The 21,129-nt window shown below is 41.9% G+C and overlaps 1 protein-coding gene across 3 annotated transcripts in view; it reads right to left on the bottom strand.

Moving 5' to 3' along the window:
* Positions 1-18,706: 18,706 nt before the first annotated feature.
* Positions 18,707-21,129, bottom strand: part of kdm6a (lysine (K)-specific demethylase 6A) — an 81,828-nt gene continuing 79,405 nt past the window's right edge. For all 3 annotated transcript variants that reach the window (XM_088352502.1, XM_088352503.1, XM_088352504.1), the window contains one exon: positions 18,707-19,465. In XM_088352502.1, coding sequence (XP_088208628.1) covers positions 19,439-19,465 — 27 coding nt within the window. In that variant the 3' untranslated portion in view covers positions 18,707-19,438. The remainder of the gene's footprint in view (positions 19,466-21,129) is intronic.

A 21,129-nucleotide genomic window follows, 5' to 3' on the forward strand; every position in this document is an offset into this window, starting at 1 on the left:
CAAAAAAAACCATTGGTGCAAAGTATTAAGGATTGATCATCAGAAAATATAACAGAATAACACTTTAAAATCAAGTTTATTATAAAACTACAGTGGAACCTCGGTTCTCGACCATCATCCGTTCCAGAACCCTGTTCGAAAACCGATTTGTTCGATCACTGAAATCGTTTTTCCCATTCAAAATAATGTAAATTGTTTTAATCCGTTCCAACACCCTGAATGTTTAGCAAGAACGTAAACATGAAGCTAACCAGGCTAATCGTACGTTTGCGTTAGCGTCATATTCCGTATAAAAGATGACGCTAACATGAACGTGTAAAAATTAAGAAAAGGATTATGAATAGGATTTCTTACCTTTGTGGTGGACGGTGGGGAGAGAAAAATCATTACAAGTTTTTCAACCTCTTCCAAAACTTGCGCTAGTGTCTTGCTTATAGCGCTAACTTCCTTAGCCGCATCACTGGATTTCACAGCCTCCTTTTTCTTTACTATCGTACTGATGGTAGATTTAGCCATGCTGTTGTCAGGTTTTCAATGTAAATCTCTTGAATTTCTGTCTCAAGGTAATTAGCCTATTTTTATATTACTAAATATAAAAACAATCTTTCACACACACACACACATGAGGTAACGTTTCAATAATCAGTCTAATTGCATCTCTTGTACGTTTATCAATCTTATATTCTCTTATTTTGAAGTCGTGTTTATGTGTTTAATGTTTTCACTGACGTGAAATAAACTACGCCCCCCTGGGGGAGGTCTCTTTTTCCTCTTGGAACCACCACGAGAGCCTCGTGTGAGTACTTGCTCCTACTATCACGGGTAATATTTTAACATTATGTGCATTTTATTTGGGTAAATATGGCCACGAAATAGTCTTAATAATGATTGACTTTAACATTTGTATTCACTAGCAAGATCGGAAATTCCTACACCTCTTGCATATTTAGCCATTATGTCTTTCTTAAAGGCAACTTGTCTTTTTTCACCTGTCCTGCTTGCACCGACCTTCTTCGGAGGCATAATTAGGGGCTAAAACACCCGTACGCCGCTCAGCATCGCACCCTAGCGTACCGGCGTTCGAACTCCGATATTTTGACCGAACAGCGAAGCAAGAATTTCTCGAAATTTTTGGTCTGACTCCGATTTGTCCGAACTGAGAGGCGTTCGAAAACCTAGGTTCCTCTGTACTTATAACATTCATTGCATGTATATGACATTGCTGTTTTCCATCTGCCATCAGTATGTACCTGTATTTATTCATCTTCATTCATGCAATGTTTGCTAAAAGCCACGTGAACTCCTCTTTCCACGATGCTTTTATTGTACGTTAACGTTTTGCAGCGTCATCAATTTTGTTAGCTTCTTTTGAATCTTTCTTCTGGGGCTGAGGTTTTGGCTTGATTCCTGGTAAGGATATGTCAGAGTGTGCAGTTTCCTCAAGCGTGAGAAGATAAACAGGGCATTGTGGTTCAGCCTTTAAGCATATTTATTCCTCAACAGCAAGCAAAACAAGAACCCGGCTCCATTCACTACACCATGGCAATCAACAATTAGCAAATCCAAAAATGGAGCATGCGTAATGACGTCACACAATGGAAAACGTCTGACCGCAATACCACGAGTAAGAGTGCTATTAAATTGACAAATGATATGCAAATGCACGGTCTTATAACGCTCGGGAAAGTCCGGAAGCACGAAGTTTTTCGATGCAGGCTTCTGATTGGCTGCCGAGTATCCAAATTGTCGAACGAACCGAAATTGCGAAATTTCCAAACAAACCGAAATTCTGAAATTTCCAAAACGATTGAAGATTTCAAGATCGGAATGAAACGTTTTCCATCCACCCATCCATCCATCGTCTGCACCGCTTATCCTCAGTAGGGTCGCGGGGGTGCTGGAGCCCATCCCAGCTATCTTCCGGCAGGGGTCAGGGGACACCCTGAACCGGTTGCCAGCCAACCGCAGGGCACACAGAAAGACAAGTCACTCTCCACTCAAACCTAGGGACAATTTGGACCGGCCAAATTATCTGACATGCATGTTTTTGGAAAGTGTAAGGAAATTAGAGTGCCCGGAGGAAACCCACCTAAGCGCGGGGAGAACATGCAAACTCCACACACGAAGGCCGGCACCCATGACCTTAGAACTGTGCTGCGTGACAGACAATTCGCTCATTCACTCCCAGGGACAATTTGGACTGGCCAATTAACCTAACACGCATGTTTTTGGAATGTGGAAGGAAACCGGAGTGCCCGGAGGAAACCCACGCAAGCACAGGGAGAACATGCAAACTCCACACAGGGGGTTTGATCTCACGACCTCTGTGCCGCACACGCGCTAACCACTGCGTCGCCGTGCTACAAAACGTTTTATTTGTTAAAAAAAAGTTGTCAGCCACCCGGGCGAAATCGTTTCATAAGTTGTATGCCTGTAATCAGTAATCCAAAAGTAATTGAAAGTAATCCAGTTAAAGTAACCCTACCTATAAGTACCTTCAACGTATAAATAGTACCAGCCAAAAATGCATAATTAAAGGAAAAATGTGCAGGATTTTCACAACCATAGGGCACAGTCTCTGTAGGTGGTTCAATTCCTGTATTTAACACATACACAGGGCGCACTGCACTATTGGGTGCCCTCTGCTGCAGCCGCATACAAGTGTGCATACAGTGGAACCTGGGTTTTCGAACGCCTCTCAGTTCGAACAAATCGGAGTCCGACCAAAGTAGAAACCTATTTCATTGAATTATTTTTAATACTCCGGAACAAACTCGATTTGCAGACACAAGTATTTGTTTAAAGGAGCTTTGGAGCGCTCGTCTTGGGATCAAGAGGTTGCAGGTTCGATTCCCAGCTCCTCCGTGTTATATGTCGAAGTGTCCTTGGGCAAGACACTGAATCCCTAATGCCCCCAATAAGCAGGTAGGCGCCTTGCATGGCTGACTCCCTATTGGTGTGTGAGTGTGAGTGAATGGGTAAGTGTGAAGCACATTGTAAAGCGCTTTGGGAGGTCTTCATTGACTTGAAAAGCGCTATAGAAATGCAGACCATTTACCATTATGAGATTATACATTTTGTTACTCCCTGCCGCCATCTCCTGGCTTAAAGTTATAGCAGCCTTGGTCAGTTTGCTCATGATGCGCTTGCAAGAACATGCATTTCTTAGACACGCTCGAATAAACTCTTGTTTTATCATTTTTGTGGTATTGTTTGGTGTTTGGGCTTTACCAGAAGCAGGCCGTTTCTTACTTTCCCCGTTTTCGTGCTACACTGACAAAAAAAAAAACACCTGCAGGGAAGGGCATAGTGTCACTCTCCAACACCTTTCCTCGAAAACGACTGTGTTCCGCCCCGAACAGCTCTGATAAGATAAAAGCAGATAGGCGCAACGGATAATACAGCGATACCTCGTTTTACGATCGACTTATTTCCGTTGCTAGTTCATGTCAACAACTTTCTTTTTTTCTGTCATTGAATTATCTTTGTGAGTCAGATCCAAGTCATGATGTTCTTCTGCCGGGTGGTGACCTTTCTTCCACTTGAGATGTTGCCACGTTCTCCACTACACAGCCGTGTTTGTAAGAAGAAGAAAAGAACGTAGAGGGCTCATTTGACCAGCTTAAATGTGCAACATGAGGCTGATGGATGAGTCAGGAAGACTTAGAGAAGGATATTTATGAGAAAGGAGCGCTTGTTTTACTTGGTGGTCAGGCCAGCTCACAGGAAGCCACTGCCACCATGTGGCTCTCCTCCAAGTCAACTGTCATTTACTCATAGCCAGGGTTGGGTAGGGTTACTTGAACTGGATTACTTTCATTGACTTTTGGATGACTCCAATACCAAATATGCTCATAAAAGACAAAAGAAAGTAAATATGAATAAAATGATGACTCACAACACGTGGTAAGCTTTATCTCCTGGCTTTGATCTCCGGCAAAACCAGGGTTGGGTAGGGTTACTTTAACTGGATTACTTTCAATGACTTTTGGATTACTCCCAATACCAAATATGCTCATAAAAGACAAAAGAAACTAAATATGAACAAAATGATGACTCACAACATGTGGTAAGCTTTATCTCCTGGCTTTGATCTCCAGGAAAACCAGGGTTGGGTAGGGTTACTTTAACTGGATTACTTTCAATGACTTTTGGATTACTCCAATACCAAATATGCTCATAAAAGACAAGAGAAACTAAATATGAACAAAATGATGACTCACAACAGGTGGTAAGCTTTATCTCCTGGCTTTGATCTCCGGCAAAACCAGGGTTGGGTAGGGTTACTTTAACTGGATTACTTTCAATGACTTTTGGATTACTCCAATAGCAAATATGCTCATAAAAGACAAAAGAAACTAAATATTTCCCTTCGGGGATGAACAAAGTATCTATCTATCTATATGAATAAAATGATGACTCACAACACGTGGTAAGCTTTCTCTCCTGGCTTTGATCTCTTTGATCTTCGGCAAAATGGATCTCCCCTGATCTAAATGTAGTCATTTTATTCCTATTTAGTTTCTTTTGTCTTTTATGAGCATATTTGGTATTGGAGTCATCCAAAAGTCATTGAAAGTAATCCAGTTGAAGTAACCCTACCCAACCCTGGTTTTGCCGGTGATCAAAGAGATCTAAGCCAGTAGAGAAAGCTTACCACATGTTGTGAGTCATCATTTTATTCATATTTAGTTTATTTTGTCTTTTATCAGCATATCTGGTACTAGAGTCATCCAAAAGTCATTGAAAGTAATCCAGTTAAAGTAACCCTACCCAACCCTGGTTTTGCCGGAGATCAAAGCCAGGAGAGAAAGCTTACCACGTGTTGCGAGTCATCATTTTATCCATATTTCGTTTCTTTTGTATTTTATGAGCATATTTGGTATTGGAGTCATCCAAAAGTAATCCAGTTAAAGTAACCCTACCCATCCTGACTCAGGATGGGTCCTCCACATGTGTGCTATGTTTTTAAGTCCGTCCACGCGTCAAAAGAAAAGATCACGGGATGTCGATTAAGTTAACTCCATGCTTCCTGTGACTCACAAGTCCAAACCCTTTTGGACTCAGCCTTTAGGAATTTGGGGGACTTTTATTCTTCTTGAGCGCTTTTATAAATGCTCGTGGTTTGTCTTTGTAAATTAGTAATGCGCAGGGTTACTTGAACTGGATTACTTTCAATGACTTTTGGATTACTCCAATACCAAATATGCTCATAAAAGACAAAAGAAACTAAATATGAATAAAATGATGACTCACAACACGTGGTAAGCTTTCTCTCCTGGCTTTGATCTCTTTGATCTCCGGCAAAACGAGGGTTAGGTAGGGTTACTTTAACTTGATTACTTTCAATTCCTTTTGGATTACTCCAATAGCAAATATGCTCATAAAAGACAAAATAAACTAAATAGGAATAAAATGATGACTCACAACACGTGGTAAGCTTTCTCTCCTGGCTTTGATCTCTTGGATCTCCGGCAAAACGAACATAATAATTAATTCAGTTTATTTTCATTTCACCTTCAGTGATTTGGGATCATTCAACACTGTTCCTGAGTTCTGCTTCCAATACTGCACATTGCCCAGTTTTCACTTACCGTATTTTCCGCACTATAAGCCTGCAATTGGCCAAAAAAGATGTGTCAATCATCAGTTGAATCGATCACTATTGGCTAAAGTTATTCGGAGGTCAAGGGGCGGATCCTTTTTATCATTTACAGGCTGGCATTGGCTTAAACGGCAACACAAAGCCTGCAATTGGCCGAAAAAGATGAATGTGTATAGCACGTGGTTGACGGCATACAGAAAGTATTTTTTACTATACTGTATTTGTAAATATTTTATTCTCCTGGATTTACTACACTCACGGATATAAGAGGACATTGGCTGCACATTATTATGAACACAACGACTTTGGTGAGCTACTCCGGCTATATATTTTCCCAGTATCTTGTTTCAGAGTGATATTGATGTTTCTGTGATGGGTCTTTTTTTCAATTAAACTCAATTCCAAGTGTTTATTGTCATATGCACAGAAAGGTTGCGAGCGAAAAAGAAAATAGAAACTAAGGAATGGTTGGCATTTCTTGAATCCCAAGACTTTAACCTTCCGAATGATATTTGGAACGATGCATTTGAGTGACATCGTACGGACACCGCATCCGCACGTGTGTACGACACGTATTTGCTTCTTTGCAAGCTTTGGGAATGTTAAGGGGGTAATAAGTTGGACTGAACTATCTGACTGTTTTGTCCATGATCCCATTGTAGCGCCTTATAATCCGGTGCGCCTTATGTATGTCAAAAATAGGACCAAAAACTATTTTTTCGGGGTGCGCCTTATAGTGCGGAAAATACGGTATTTCTTCTTAAAAATAGAGTACAGTACAGTACACACACACTAGATAAACATACAGAGTAATCCACCACAGCCAAAAGATCATCGGCTGCTCTCTGCCCAGTCTAGAAGACAATACTGGCTTATGATACCGTAGCAGAACCATGAACATTAAAAGAGACAATTCCCGCCCTTTCCCATCTGGTAGGGGACTAAGACAAACAGCTTCTACCCAAAGGCCATCACCACCCTAAACAAAAGCACAAAACTGTGAACACATGTAAAAACATGCAGAGTAATCAACCACAGCCCAAAAGATCATCGGAAGCTCTCTGCCCAGTCTAGAAGACAATACTGTTTTGCAATACTGTAGCAGACCCATGAACATTATAAGAGACAATTACCGCCCTTTCCAATCTGGTAGGGACTAGGACAAACAGCTTCTACCCAAAGGCCGTCACCACCCTAAACAAATACACAAAACTGTGAAACCATATCCTGTTATTTATTTACTGCTAAAATGAAACTGTGTAAAAATATATATTTTTGCGCAAAATGTACCTTGAGAATTATTTGGGTGTTTTTAAATTGCTGCTGCTAGATGTTATTGCACTTATCATCATTGCACTGTTGTCACATCTCACTAGGAGGTAAAGCTCTCGGCTTGGGATCAAGAGGTTGCAGGTTCGATTCCCGGCTCCTCCGTGTTATATGTTTGCATGAGATACCAGTTTGTTATTTTGACTATTATGGACTGTTTACATCATTGTCACTATCAGCCAATCATGTTGCTGTCTTTCGTAAACCAAGAGATTTAATACTAAGAAAAGGTTCAGGTGAGGGCGTTTAGAACCGGTTGGAATTGAAAACCTGACGTTTGGGCTTTCTCCAGTGTTCACCTTGCAAGTCCCACTCAGGGACTAGGAATCAAGCCAAAAGCTCAGCCCCAGAAGAAAGATTCAAAAGAAGCAAACAAAATTGATGAGGCTACAAAACGTAAATCAGCTATATAAAATATTTTTGGAGGAACAGAAATATGTTAAGCAAAATATGAAAAAACTAAATGTGTAACTTGGTTTACATAGAATCCAAATGCCAAATATGATTATATAAATGAAAATAATAACCAAATTGTGGCCAAATGCATCCTGTCTAAATGGTTAGGGAAGGGAACTGACATCATAACAAGCTCTCATTGGAGTGAATCAGAAACAGTGTTCCCTCTAAGCAACTGCGCACTGCTCGCACATTCTCAGCGCACAAGAAAATCTAGCCAGCGCACAAAAATCAGGGCTCAAAATTACTAATTAAGAAGAGACTTAAGTCAAAGTTACAGTGCATGAAGGTTAAAATACACGGGTTCCCCCGACGTTGTGTCCTAAATGCGGTATTTTGAAGTCGAGTCGAAGTACAACGAAGTTGAGTAAGGTTAGTAGAGAACCGGCTTCTTCGGCTCGGCTCACTAAAAGGAACCGACTCTTTCGGGTCCTAAACGGCTCTTCGGGTTGTTTTTGCTTCTTTCATTCCAACATGACCAAATATTAAGTACAATTATGCACAAAATGACTTAAACGAAGGGTGGAATAGAACAAAAAAGAAAAAAATACCAAAATGAAAAAGTAGTGAAAAGCTGAGAAAAAAAAAAACAAAAGGAAGAGAAAAAAAGAGGGAAAAATTTTAGAAAAAAGCCAGAAAAAAGAAAAGAAAGAAACGTAGGAAAAAAGTAAATAGAGAACAAAAAGAAAAAAGTAACAGCTCGGAAAAAATAAACACAATGAGATTTTTTTAAAAGGAATTAAAAAAGAAAAAAAAACGGAAAAAAGAAGAAAAGTTTGTGTTGCATTCAAATAATTTCCAATTCTATCAAGTCAATCTTGTTGCCAACATTGTACTTCCACTCAAAAATGTGATTAAGTACAGTTCTGTATCTTGCAACAGACTCAATAAGACCCCCAAAATGCTAATATTATGTGACAAAAGATGGCAGGAAAAAAAATGAAAATCTTGTGAAAGAATTGTTTTAAAAACAAATGACGTTTGTAGGCAATCGTACATGAGTCAATTCATTCAAAAGAGAAAAATAATTTTGCATTGCCGGAAACTCAGCAAAATGTAACGTGATGTCAAGTTTTGGACATGTTTGATAATGACTCAGTTGCTACATTTGGGATTGCTGTTGCTCACTGTTGTTTCAAGCGTTGCTCACCGACTTTGTGTGAACGCTCAGACCCGTACGGAAAATGACGGGGAACATAGCTCAGAAAAGGTTTTCGTTGCGGATCCAAATGCGCATTTTTCCGCGATCCATCACTTCCACGACCGGCACGGGATTCTTCTCGTTTAAAGACCAAAACGCGAGAAATGAAAGGAGCGTTTGACAGCGCATGACTCGAGAATGCTAACTTTGTATTTCCTCTTCTCAGATCTTACCGCATGTTGTGTTTTTCAAAACGCTCCGAGTAAATTGGAGAGGATGAAACGCAACGTGAGTCAAATGAGTGACTAAGACGAGTGGAATATAGACCTTCGGATGGCTGCGTTTGTGTGTGGCATAGCCCTAACACGGTGCAAAAGCCATTTTTACATACCGTGGTACCCTTTAATTACAAATATCTCTACATATAAAAGTTTCAGGTGACCAAGTACCTAAACGGGAAAATATTGCCTCTAGTTAAGAAGATTGCTTCAAGTTACGAAAGGAAAAATACAGAGTCTCCCTACTAATGGCGAAGCCCTTTGAAACTATTTGTGATTAAGGGCTATACAAATAAAAATGACTTGACAGAAAGTGTGAAGGGTATGAATAGATAAAGAGAAAAGGAAAAAAAGAATGAAGAGAAAAAGAGAGAGAGAGAAAGAGAGAAGGGGTTAGTGAGAGAGAGAGAGAAAAAAGGGGTTAGGGAGAGAGAGAGAGAGAGAGAGAAGAAAGGGTTAGGGAGAGAGAGAGAGAGAGAGAGAAAGAGAGAGAAAAACGGTTAGAAAGAGAAAAATAAGGGGTTAGTGAGAGAGAAAGGCGGTTAGAGAGAGAGAGAGAGAGCGAGAGAGAAAAAGGGGTTGGAGAGAGAGAGAGAAAGGGTTAGAGAGAGAGAGAGAGAGAGAGAAAAAAGGGGTTAGAGAGAGAGAGAGCGAGCGAGAGAGAAAAAGGGGTTAGAGAGAGAGAGAGCGAGCGAGAGAGAAAAAGGGGTTAGAGAGAGAGAGAAAAAGGGGTTAGAGAGAGAGAGAGAGAGAGAGAGAAAAAGGGGTTAGAGAGAGAGAGAGAGAGAGAGAGAAAAAGGGGTTAGAGAGAGAGAGAGAGAGAGAGAGAGAAAGGGGTTAGAGAGAGAGAGAGAGAAAAAAAAGGGGTTAGAGAGAGAGAGAGAAAAAAGGGGTTAGAGAGAGAGAAAAAGGGGTTAGAGAGAGAGAAAAAGGGGTTAGAGAGAGAGAAAAAGGGGTTAGAGAGAGAGAAAAAGGGGTTAGAGAGAGAGAGAGAGAGAGAGAGAGAGAGAGAGAGAGAAAAAGGGTTAGAGAGAGAGAAAAAGGGGTTAGAGAGAGAGAGAGAGAGAGAGAGAGAGAGAGAGAGAGAGAAAAAGGGGATAGAGAGAGAGAGAGAAAAAAAGGGTTAGAGAGAGAGAGCGAGAAAAAAGGGGTTAGAAAGAGAGCGAGAAAAAAGGGTTAGAAAGAGAGAGAGAAAAAAGGGTTAGAGAGAGAGAGAGAGAGAGAGAAAAAAAAGGTTAGAGAGAGAGAGAGAGAAATAAAGTAGAGTGTCTTTGTTCGAGGCACATGGCTATGGCAACATCAAGTTGACCTATTTCAACCTGCAGCTTGTTTTTCTCCTGCGCTTCTCTGAGTTCTGTCCCGCGAGCCGGATTCAATCCCTTAGCGGGCCTGATCAGGCCCGCTAAGGGATTGAATCCCTTAGCGGGCCTGATCAGGCCCGCGGGACGCCTGTGATTCAAACAATAGCGCAAAAGAAAAGCTGGAAACAATGAAAAGCTACCATGCCTCTATCGATGTCAGGTCACTTGTCGGTCCGTCAGCTCACCTGTTAGCGGGCGTGCTAATAAATGAACCGTCAAATGGCGGACGCCTGCCGTGCCCGCCGACAACCGACCATCCCACGCTTTCCATTTTTTTTCTTTCATGTTGCTACACAATGAGCCCGGGAACAATGCACGTCGGCTAAAATCACACCTTCATTTTGGAAAGGGGGGGGGGGGGGGGGTGGGGGGCGTGGGACGTGGCGTTCAATGTGCCTGCGAAGAAACGACAATGAATCAGTCAATCAACGGAAACACGGTTATGCATATTTGCACTCGGGAGCTCGTCAAATAGGAAGTTGGAGGCGCTTTTGGGTTTTACTTTTTGGATTCCATTGTGATAAGAAAACAATGCAGACTCATTGTTTCGGATTGTTGCAAGCAGTGTTCCCTCTAAGCTGCTCGCACATTCCCAGAAGAATCTAGCCAGCGCACAAAAATCAGGGCTCAAAATGACTCATTAAGAAGTGACTTAAGTCAAAGTTACAGTGCAAGAAGGTCAAAATACACGGGTTCCCCCGACGTTGTGTCCTAAATGCGGTGTTTTGAAGTCGAGTCGAAGTAGAACGAAGTTGAGTAAAGTTAGTAGAGTTGGTCGAGAACCGGCTTCTTCGGCTCGGCTCACTAAAAGGAACCGGCTCTTTCGGGTCCTAAATGGCTCTTCGGGTTGTTTATGCTTCTTTAATCCCAACATGACCCCATATTAAGTAAAACTATGCACAAAATGACTTAAAGGAAGGGGGGAATAGAACAAAAAGGAAAAAAATACCAAAATGAAAAAGTAGTGAAAAGCTGGAAAAAAGAAACAAAATGATGAGAAAAAAAGATGGAAAAATTTAGAAAAAAAGCCAGAGAAAGAAAAGAAAGAAATGTAGGAAAAAAGTAAATGGAGAACAAAAAGAAAAAGTAACAGCTCGTAAAAAATAAACACAGACTTTTTTTGAAAGGAATTTTTTTTAAAAAGTAGAAAAAAAAAACACGGAAAAAGAAGAAAAAGTTTGTGTTGCAATCAAATAATTTCCAATTGTATCAAGTGAATCTTGTTGCCGACATTCTACTTCCACTAAAAAATGTGACTAAGTACAGTTCTGTATCTTGCAACCGACTCAATAAGCCCCCCAAAATGTTAATATTATGCGACAAAATATATCAGGAAAAAAAAGAAATGGATAACTTGTGAAAGAATTGTAAGAAGAAACGACGTTTGTAGGCCATCGTACAAGAGTCAATTCATTCAAAAGAGAAAAATAATTTTGCATTGCCGGAAACTCAGCTAAATGTAAGTTGACGTCAAGTTTTGGACATCTTTGATAATGACTCAATTGCCACACTTGGGATTGCCGTTGCTCACTGTTGTTTCAAGCGTTGCTCACCGACTTTATGTGAACGCTCAGACCCGTAAGGAAAATGACAGGGAACATTGGCTGCAAGTGTTCCTGAGGTTTATTATCTTAGTGGAATTTACCAGCCATGCATTTTATATTGAAGGTGGTATCCGCAACTTCACCAGCTCAGTGGCCTCCCGAGACTGGGAGGTTGCTGGTTCAAGCCTCGGCCGAGTCATACCTAAGACTTAAACATTGGTACCCGTTGCCTCCCTGCTTGGCGTTCGGCATTAAGGGTTGGAATTGGGGGGTTTGGTCACTTAATGACTCCCAACACCTCAGTTGGGTTCAGTGAAGGGGCTGGGAATCCCCTCCTCTGAATCAATCTCCCAAAAAGAGTCAGAAATGACTCTAGCCACCTCCCACTAGGGGGATATGGCTGTGGTTAGCGCTTGTGCGGCACAGTTCATGTCATGGGAACCTGTCGTGGGTTCAAATCCAGCTACAGACTTCCTGTGTGGAGTTTGTATGTTCTCCCCGTGCTTGCGTGGGTTTCCTCCGGGCACTCCGGTTTCCTCCCACATTTCAAAAACATGCGTTTCAGGTGGATTGGCCGGTCCAAATTGTCCCTAGGTGTGAATGAGCGAATGAGTTGTCTGTCCCTGTGTGCGCTGCAATTGGCTGGCAACCAGTTCAGGGTGTCCCCTGCCCACTGCCCAGAGATGGCTGGGATGGGCTCCAGCCCCCCCGCGACCCTAATGAGGATAAGCGGTACAGCTGATGAGATATATATATATATATATATATAATTCGATCATGGCACAGATTTCTGGTGACAGGTGTTACAGAGCGATACAAAAATATTGCCAGTAGTAACATAATAAAACATAGTACATCAGTGTTCTCGTTTGCCCGCGTCCCCGCATCATTTTTTCTGTGGACGCATCGTCTCAAATCAACGCGCGTCCCAGGGACGCAACCTTTTTTTTTTTTTAACAAAGATTTACCGCACTCCAAAACTTTTCTTCAGGCAGATCCGCCATTGTTGTTTTGGTCTCGCGGTTCGAGTTTTCGTCCGCACGCCGATCTCGGCCAACGAGATCTCGTTGTGTAGTGAAAGGAAGTCCGTCTCTTTTTAGAGAACTGGCTTTTTCGGCTCAACTCATTAAAGAGCCGGCTCAAACGGCTCACTTGCTTTGATGATTGATATTACAAATGATGTTGTATAAAGAAGTTAAGAAAAAAAGGAAGTACAAAAGGAGAAACTAAAAAGAGAAAGGTTTGTAGTTATCCCTTTAATTGGTATATTACCAACAATAATTTGATGCAAAGAATGAATTCATAATTTGATGATTAAATCTGAATGAATATATAGATTTATACGATATATTTGACGCCAATTTACGATTTCAACCGTGATAAGACTCAATTTTGGGATTGATTGATTATTGCTCCAGCGAAGGTCGGGGGGTCCCGTCCCTGTGCGTTGAGCCGACCAGATGAACCAGGTTTTTCCAATGCTGGCGGTCTTGTGCCAGCTGTTCTGCATCCTCTACGGCAACTCCGTGTTGTTGGAGGTCGCCCGCAACGACGTCGAGCCGTCGAGTGCGGGGTTTCCCTCGTGGTCGTCTCCAGCCTTTGGGTCAAACTGGAGAGTGGCTCGTGTCGGACGGTCTGGTGGTAGACGAAGGACATGGCCAAACCAGCAAGTGCGGCGTTGTGCGACCAAGGAAGATGCTCGGGGCTGGCACGTGCGGGCTCTGAGCTCTTCATTGGAGACTCGCTGGGGCCACCTGATGTTCTCGATGGTTCTGAGAGCCCTGCTATCAAAACCGTCGATTCTTGTGGCCAGGGTGTCGTTCAGGGGCCATGTTTCTGAGCCATAAAGCAGGATAGAGAGAACGGCGTGGTTGTAAATGCGGAGCTTCGTCTTGCGTGCGATGGTCTGGTGCCGCCAGAGTGGTTTCCAGAGAGACTGCAGAGCAGATGCTGCCAGGGCTCTTCTGCGGAGAATCTCTGGTTTTAGGTCCCCATTGTCGGTCACCATGGACCCCAGATACACAAAGCTCTTGAGAGGCTCTACGATGTCGCTACCAATTTGGATGGGAGGTGGATCTGGTCCATCACCTCGGATGGGTCTGGCCTTGATGCGGCGAGGGGGCTTGCGTGTTCCAGTGACCCTGGAGAGCGATACCGTCGGGAGCTTGCTCCTGGTAGGGTCACCCATGGCGGGCCGGTCTCCGGGGTAGGTTCCAGACAAACAAAGACCCCAGCGTGTCGGTACGCTGTGAGGTGGCAGCCCCACCAACTGACTATCCTGCGGAGGGCTAACAACTCACCCAGGAGAAACCCCCTTTGTTATGAAACTGACCAGAGAAATAAATTTGGGGGACCCATAGATTTTTGAGCATGAAGTCAAATGAACACTGTATTTGATCATTCATTGTTTCAGATATTCAAATGAATAAATTCCGGTTCATGGCCTTCATGGATAAAACGATATATATTATCAACAGTTGATATTTTTAAGCAATTAAGAGAATTAAATGAGAATATATTCATATATAAACGAATGTATTTCATATTTCTACTGATTTAGTTTACAGAGAATACTCATTACTCATCTCATTAGCTGCACCGCTTATCCTCAGTAGGGTCGCGGGGGTGCTGGAGCCCATCCCAGCAATCCAGCTCAGTAGCCTAGATGGTAGTGTGCCCGCTTTGAGACTGGGAGGTCGCTGGTTCGCGCCTCGGCCGAGTCATACCCAATTGGTAAAATGGCGGCGCCCTCTGTTGGCTGCGGCTGCATCGACTCGCTACAACGGGTCAGGTGTATCGACATTTCGTTCTGTGTACATTGTTACAAAGAATGACAACACAAAGGAAATTATTATTATTATTATTATTATCGGGCAGTGGGCAGGGGACACCCTGAACTGGTTGCCAGCCAATCGCAGGGCACACCTAAGGACAATTTGGACCGGCCAATCCACCTGAAACGCATGTTTTTGGAATGTGGGAGGAAACCGGAGTGCCTGGAGGAAACCCACCCAAGCACAGGGAGAACATACAAACTCCGCACAGGAAGTCCGGTAGCTGGATTTGAACCCACACAGGAGGTTCCCGAGACCTTAGAACTGTGCCGCACACGCGCTAACCACTGCGCCGCCGTGCTGCCCTTTACAGAGAATACGACAAACTAAATTCCAAAAAACGTGCAATTTTTAAGCTAACTATCTGGCTACCTCTTAGCTTTGTAGCTAATTATCTTTCTACTTTTTAGCTATTTAGTAAGCTAAATTTTGGCCTCCGTGCTAGCAAGATATGTAGTCCTTTGGTTTTCTTTTAAAAGCTTTCCATTTGTCTATTCCACAGGTGTCAAACAGGCGGCCCGCGGGCCAGATCAGGCCCGCTAAGGGATTGAATCCGGCCCGCCAGACAACACTCAGAGAAGCGCAAGAGAAAAACAAGCTTCAGGTTGAACTATGTCAGCTTGATGTTGCCAAAGCCAGGTGCCTCGAACAAAGACACTGTACTTGTATTTCTTTTTCTTTCTTTCTCTCTCTCTTTTCCATCCCTTTCTCCCACTCTCTGTATCTGTCTCTTTCACTCTCTGTGTCTCTTTTCTCTCCTTCTGTCTTTCTATTTCTCTTTGGATTTCTTTCTTCCCCTCCCTTTCTTTTCCTCCTCTCTCATGACTTTTTATGTTTTGTTTCTCACGCTCCCTCCCTCTCTCTCTTTCACTCTGTCTCAATCTCTTTCACTCTCTGTGTCTCTCTTTTTCTCTTCCTTTGTTGCTCTTGGTCTCTTTCTCTCTCTGTGTCTTTTAACCTCTTTTGCTCTAACTTCCTTTTTTCCTTTTCTCTCTTTTCTCTATCTCTCTTCATACCTTTTGCGCTTTCTTTTCTCTTTTCTCTCCTTCTGTCTTTCTATTTCTCTTTGGATTTATTTCTTCCCCTCCATTTCTTTTCCTCCTCTCTCACAACTTTTTATCTTTTGTTTCTCACGCTCTCTCCCTCTCTTTTCCACCCCTTTTCTCCCACTCTCTGTCTCTTTCACTCTGTGTCTCTCTTTTTCTCTTCCTTTGTTGCTCTTTGTCTCTTTTTCTCTGTGTCTTTTTAACTTCTTTTGCTCTAACTTCCTTTTTTCCTTTTCTCTTTCTCTCTTCCTACCCTTTGTGCTTTCTTTTCTCCTTTCTCTCCTTCTGTCTTTCTATTTCTCTTTGGATTTCTTTCTTCCCCTCCCTTTCTTTTCTCTTTTCTCTCACAACTTTTTACCTTTTGTTTCTCACGCTCTCTACCTCTCTCTTGCTTTTCCACCCCTTTTCTCCCACTCTCTTGTCTCTTTCACTCTCTGTGTCTTTTAACTTCTTTTGCTCAAATTTCCTTTTTCTTTTTCTCTCTTCTCTTCCTACCCTTCGCACTTTTTCTCTTTTCTCTCCTTCTGTCTTTCTATTTCTCTTTGGATTTCTTTCTTCCTCTCCCTTTCTGTTTCCCCTCTCTCATGACTTTTTATTTCTTTTGTTTCTCCCTCTCTCTCTTTTTCTTTCTTTGTTCCACCCTCTCTCCTTTTCCCTCCCTCTTTCTCTTATTTCTTTATCTCTCTTTTTCTTTCTCTTTAATCTACTAGTCCGGCCCCCGAAAGAATGTTTGTTCTATCGTGTGGCCCCCGAGTTAAAACGAGTTTGACACCCCTGGTCTATTCAGTTGCCTTTTTAATGTTTTAGCTAGCGCCCTCTTAGTTTTTTGCCAGTTAACTTTCTAGCTAACAGTCAAACTACCTATAACTATTTAATAAGGCATCTAGCTAAGTGGCTATTTTAGGAATTCGTATAAAATTGCGCCATATAGTAACAAAAAAGTAGCTTTTAGAACCCTGCTCAAAGTTTTTGCACATCTTAAAACAAAGATTTTCTTATTCTTCCTTACAAAACTGCTCAAGTTCCTTTAAGTCAGGGGTGTCAAACAGGCGGCCCGCGGGCCGGATCAGGCCCACTAAGGGATTGAATCCGGCCCGTGAGACAATGCTGAGGTAAGCACAAGAGAAAAACAAGCTGCATGTTGAAATATGTCCACTTCATGTGGCCAAAGCCAGCTGCCTCTCACAAACACTGTACTTGTATTTACCCCTCTCTCTCTCTCTCTTCCTCTGTTTTCTCTCACTCTCCATCTCTCCCTTTCACTTTCTCTCTTTCTCTTTCTTTGATCCTTTTTGTCTTTCTCTGTGTCTTTTTACCTTATTATTCTCTCTCTTCCCTTTTCCTTTTCTCTCCTCTCATTCTCCCTCTTTCTCTTGCTTTCCCCTTCTTTTTCTCTCCTTCTCACTTTCTAATTCTCTGTGTATTTCTTTCTTTCTCTTTACCTCCCCCACTCTCACTAGTTCTCTTTTTATCTCTTTTGTTTCTCACATTCTTTCTTTTTCTCACTCTTCTCTCTTTCTCCCTTTTTCTCTTTGTTTGTCCCACCCTCTCTCTTTTTCATTCTTTTTAATCTACTAGTCCGGCCCCCGAGAGAATATTTGGTGTTTCGTGTGGCCCCCGGGTTAAAATGAGTTTGACACCCCTGCTTTAAGTGATAGTATGTAATATTTAATGTCTCCTATTATAAATAAAAAAAAACATGTTTCGAGGAGAAAATACAAAAACGTTGACTTAAATAATAGGCATAAATACATGAACCATCATACCAATGTTGTAGTGCAGGAGCATCAAACAGGCTGGATGAGACCCGCTAAGGACAACGCTGAAAGAGGTGCAAGAGGAAAACGAGCTGCAGGTTGAAATATGTCCACTTGATGTTGCCAAAGCCGGGTGCCTCTTGCTAACGTTGTACTTTTCTCTCACTCTCTATCCCACTCTTTCACTTTGTATTTTTCTCTTACTTTGTTCTTCTTTGTCTCTTTTTAACTTATTTTGCTCTTTTTCTGTTTTCTTTCTCTCTCTCTTTTACTCTCCCTCTTCTCTCTTTTTCTTTTTGCATTTCTTCTTTCCCCTCTCTATTTAACTCTTGTCTCATGTTCTCTCTCTTTCTCTGTCCCACCCCCTTTTTCCCTCTCCCTTTCTTTTTTCTTTCTCTTTGATCTACTAGACCACCAAAAAGCTGAAAAGTAGACGTTGCAAATGTATTGGCGCCCTGTTTTCTCAGCTCAGCCAACTGAAGTTTGCCGATGACTTCTGATGATCCAATGTCTACCTAAATGACGAACAATGACAGTGTACATCAAGTCTCAGTTTAAATGCACCTGCTTTGTGATGGGCTCAGAGACAGCATGAAAAAGAGACATCATTATGAACAGGGTTGGGTAGGGTTACTTTAACTGGATTACTTTCAATTACTTTTTGGATTACTCCAATACCAAATATGCTAATAAAAGACAAAAGAAAGTAAATAGGAATAAAATGACTAAATTGTGTGCAGGCTTGGGGAGTAACGGAACACATGGGACAGCAAAAATGATGTTGGCAAGCTGTTTGGATGTATTTTCATTTTGTTTCTGTCGCATTTTATGTTAGTTTTGCCGAAGATCAAAGAGCTCAAAGCCAGGAGAGAAAGCTTACCGCATGTTGTGAGTCATCATTTTATTCACATTTAGTTTCTTTTGTCTTTTATAAGCATATTTGGTATTGGAGTAATCCAAAAGTAATAGAAAGTAATCCAGTTAAAGTAACCCTACCCAACCCTGATTATGAATACCAAAGAACACACCAGGTAGTTCTGGGATAAAGCTGTCAAAAATATTCAAAGCAGAAATGGAAAGAGAGAAGATTCTGTCCCCCCCCCCCCCCAAAAAAAAAAAACCACTGTGCGAGCAATAATATCAAAATGGAGAGAGCATAAAACCATGGAAAACCTACCAAAACATTGCCTTCCCTCTAAACGTTTGGCCTTAACAAGGAGAAAACTAATCAGAGAAGCAACCAAGAGACCCATGATCACATTCATATACTTTTGAAGCCTGAAATATAGAAATACATAAAACAATTCTATTATATATGCTACACCCGGAAATATAATAACTCAAACCAGTCTCGATTATAAATAGGGACGATTCATTTATTGACGCGTAAAACATCTTTCAAAAGACAAACCCATTTGAAGATCTCTGCACAATGCTTAGAAAGCACTTGGATTTCTATACAAAACATATTTAGGAGCTCTGCTCGAAAAAATCCCAAGGCTCCATTTTGAAAGTAATGGCGGGTATTTCGGAGCAAAAAAAACAAAAAACTGACAGCATTCCATTAACAAATATTTCCAAGCAATAAATATATATTTATAAATAGTGTACATTTACATCGACATAAAAAAAAACACTATGTGCAACCCTTGTTCTTGGTGACGTGGCCTTGTGTCTTACAAATGATTGAACAACATTATTCCAGCAAAAATTAAAAAAAAAAAAAAGGGGATATGTCCAATGTCCAATGCATCACTCAACTGTTCACATTACAAACCTGTTTTTTGTTTTTTTCCTCTTTTTTTTTAAACTAACGTATAAAAAAACGGCGCCGTTGGCAAACAAAATAAAAAAACCGAGAACAAATCGTCAGTAGTCGGGTGAATTGAAACCGTATGTACAACGCGTAAATTTGGTGAGTTTTGCGCGGGGGGAACAGTCTTTTTTGGAGGAGACGCCTTCCCCTCCGGTCCACCAGGGGGAGGCGAGTTGCATAGAGGCGCAGCTAATGCACAACGAGCTGCCTTACTTCCTAAATGAGGGTAGGTGGCCGTGAATAAAAACGGGTGGGTTTAAGAACTTCGGCATCAAGACGAGGAAGGCAGAGGACTAGCCTGTGAGAAGAAAAGAACAGAACAAAATGGTGGATGGAGTAATCCCTCAGTTGTCGCGGTTAATGGAAGGCAAATACCATTTCGCAAAAAGTTGTTGTAGTACCGCTTTGGTCTGGCAGAGGGCGCCAAGACTGTCTTTGTTAAAAATAAAACTATTTATTTATTAAGAACCAACCAAATTTACAGGCTTAAGTACCGTAAATTCCGGACTATAAGCCGCTACTTTCAACCCTGCGGCTTATTCAGTGATGCGGCCAATTGATGTCATTTTTCTAACGGCCGCCAGCGGCGCTCGAGTGTTGCTACCATTAACTGCCCCGTCAAAGCTATATTATTATTATTAAAGCTTTGAAAACTCTCTCGGTGTACCGTCTTTCTTTGTAAATATGTGTAACCCGTGTATAATATGTATTTGCAACTGTATATTTTTGTAATGTATTTATTTGTATTTATTTTGGACACTTATTCTGATATGTTTTGCACAGGTGAACAAAAAATGAGGGGCGGAACAAACGCGGGGCGCCGAGTTGAAGTGGGGACCGCTAAAGGTGAGGGACAGACAAGGAAAGAAGCGGGGGTAAAAGAAAAAGGAGTTGCGTGAGTAAATGTGTTCATCCGATATATTTTCCCACCTTTACCTTTGGAAATATACACTTTTTTCCTTGGATTACTTTCAACGGGACCCGGACTCTGCATCAAACCTTAAGTACCGGTATCATTTTCCGTTCATTTTGCCGGCTGTGATTTTTGGACTGTGGACTTTAATGAAGGACATTTAGTTTCAATCGCGGGACTTGAAGTCGGGTTTGGGTTAATTTTGTGTTTGTTACATGTTTAAATGTGGGCGCATGCGGCTTATATACAGGTGCGGCTTGTGTATGTACAATATCGGTTTACTTCTTAAAATGTGGTGGGTGCGGCTTATAATCAGGTGCGCTCTATAGTCCGGAATTTACGGTATTTGTGCCATAACGTATACGTTTTCAGAAGCATTGTCCCTGAGTGCCAAACGAAAATTTTAGTCTTGTTTTAATTTAAAATACTGCTATAAAGGATTTGGCGATGATCATCAGTAAGTAACAAGCCTCTGGGCGTGATTTCAAAATGATGAATCACCATTATACAGCAGGAGTGACTTTGATCAGATCTTTGTCCACACATTGAGGAAGCCCCCACTATCCTATTCTGGTGAATAAGAGTGTCTGTGCAGCCCTCGGTACCAACTAGACCACAGGTGTCAAACAGGCGGCCCGCGGGCCAGATCAGGCCCGCTAAGGGATTGAATCCGGCCCGCGAGACAACACTCGGAGAAGCGCAAGAGAAAAACAAGCTGCAGGTTGAAATATGTCAACTTGATGTTGCCAAAGCCAGGTGCCTCTCACAAAGACACTGTACTTGTATTTAATGCTCTTTCTCTCTCTCTCCTTCTCTCTCTTTCTTTTCCATCCCTTTTCTCCCACTCTCTCTCTCTCTGTGTCTCTTTTTCTCTTCCTTTGTCTCTTTCTCGCTCTGTGTCTTTTAACCTCTTTTGCCCTAACTTCCTTTTCTCTCCTTTCTCTGTTCATACCCTTTGCGCTTTCTTTTCTCTTTCCTCTCCTGTCTTTCTATTTCTCTTTGGATTTCTTTCTTCCTCTCCCTTTCTTTTCCGCCTCTCACACGACTTT

The sequence above is a fragment of the Urocampus carinirostris genome, chromosome 14, assembly GCF_059441175.1.
Source record: "Urocampus carinirostris isolate Australia breed hairy pipefish chromosome 14, RoL_Ucar_1.0, whole genome shotgun sequence".
Taxonomy (NCBI): domain Eukaryota; kingdom Metazoa; phylum Chordata; class Actinopteri; order Syngnathiformes; family Syngnathidae; genus Urocampus; species Urocampus carinirostris.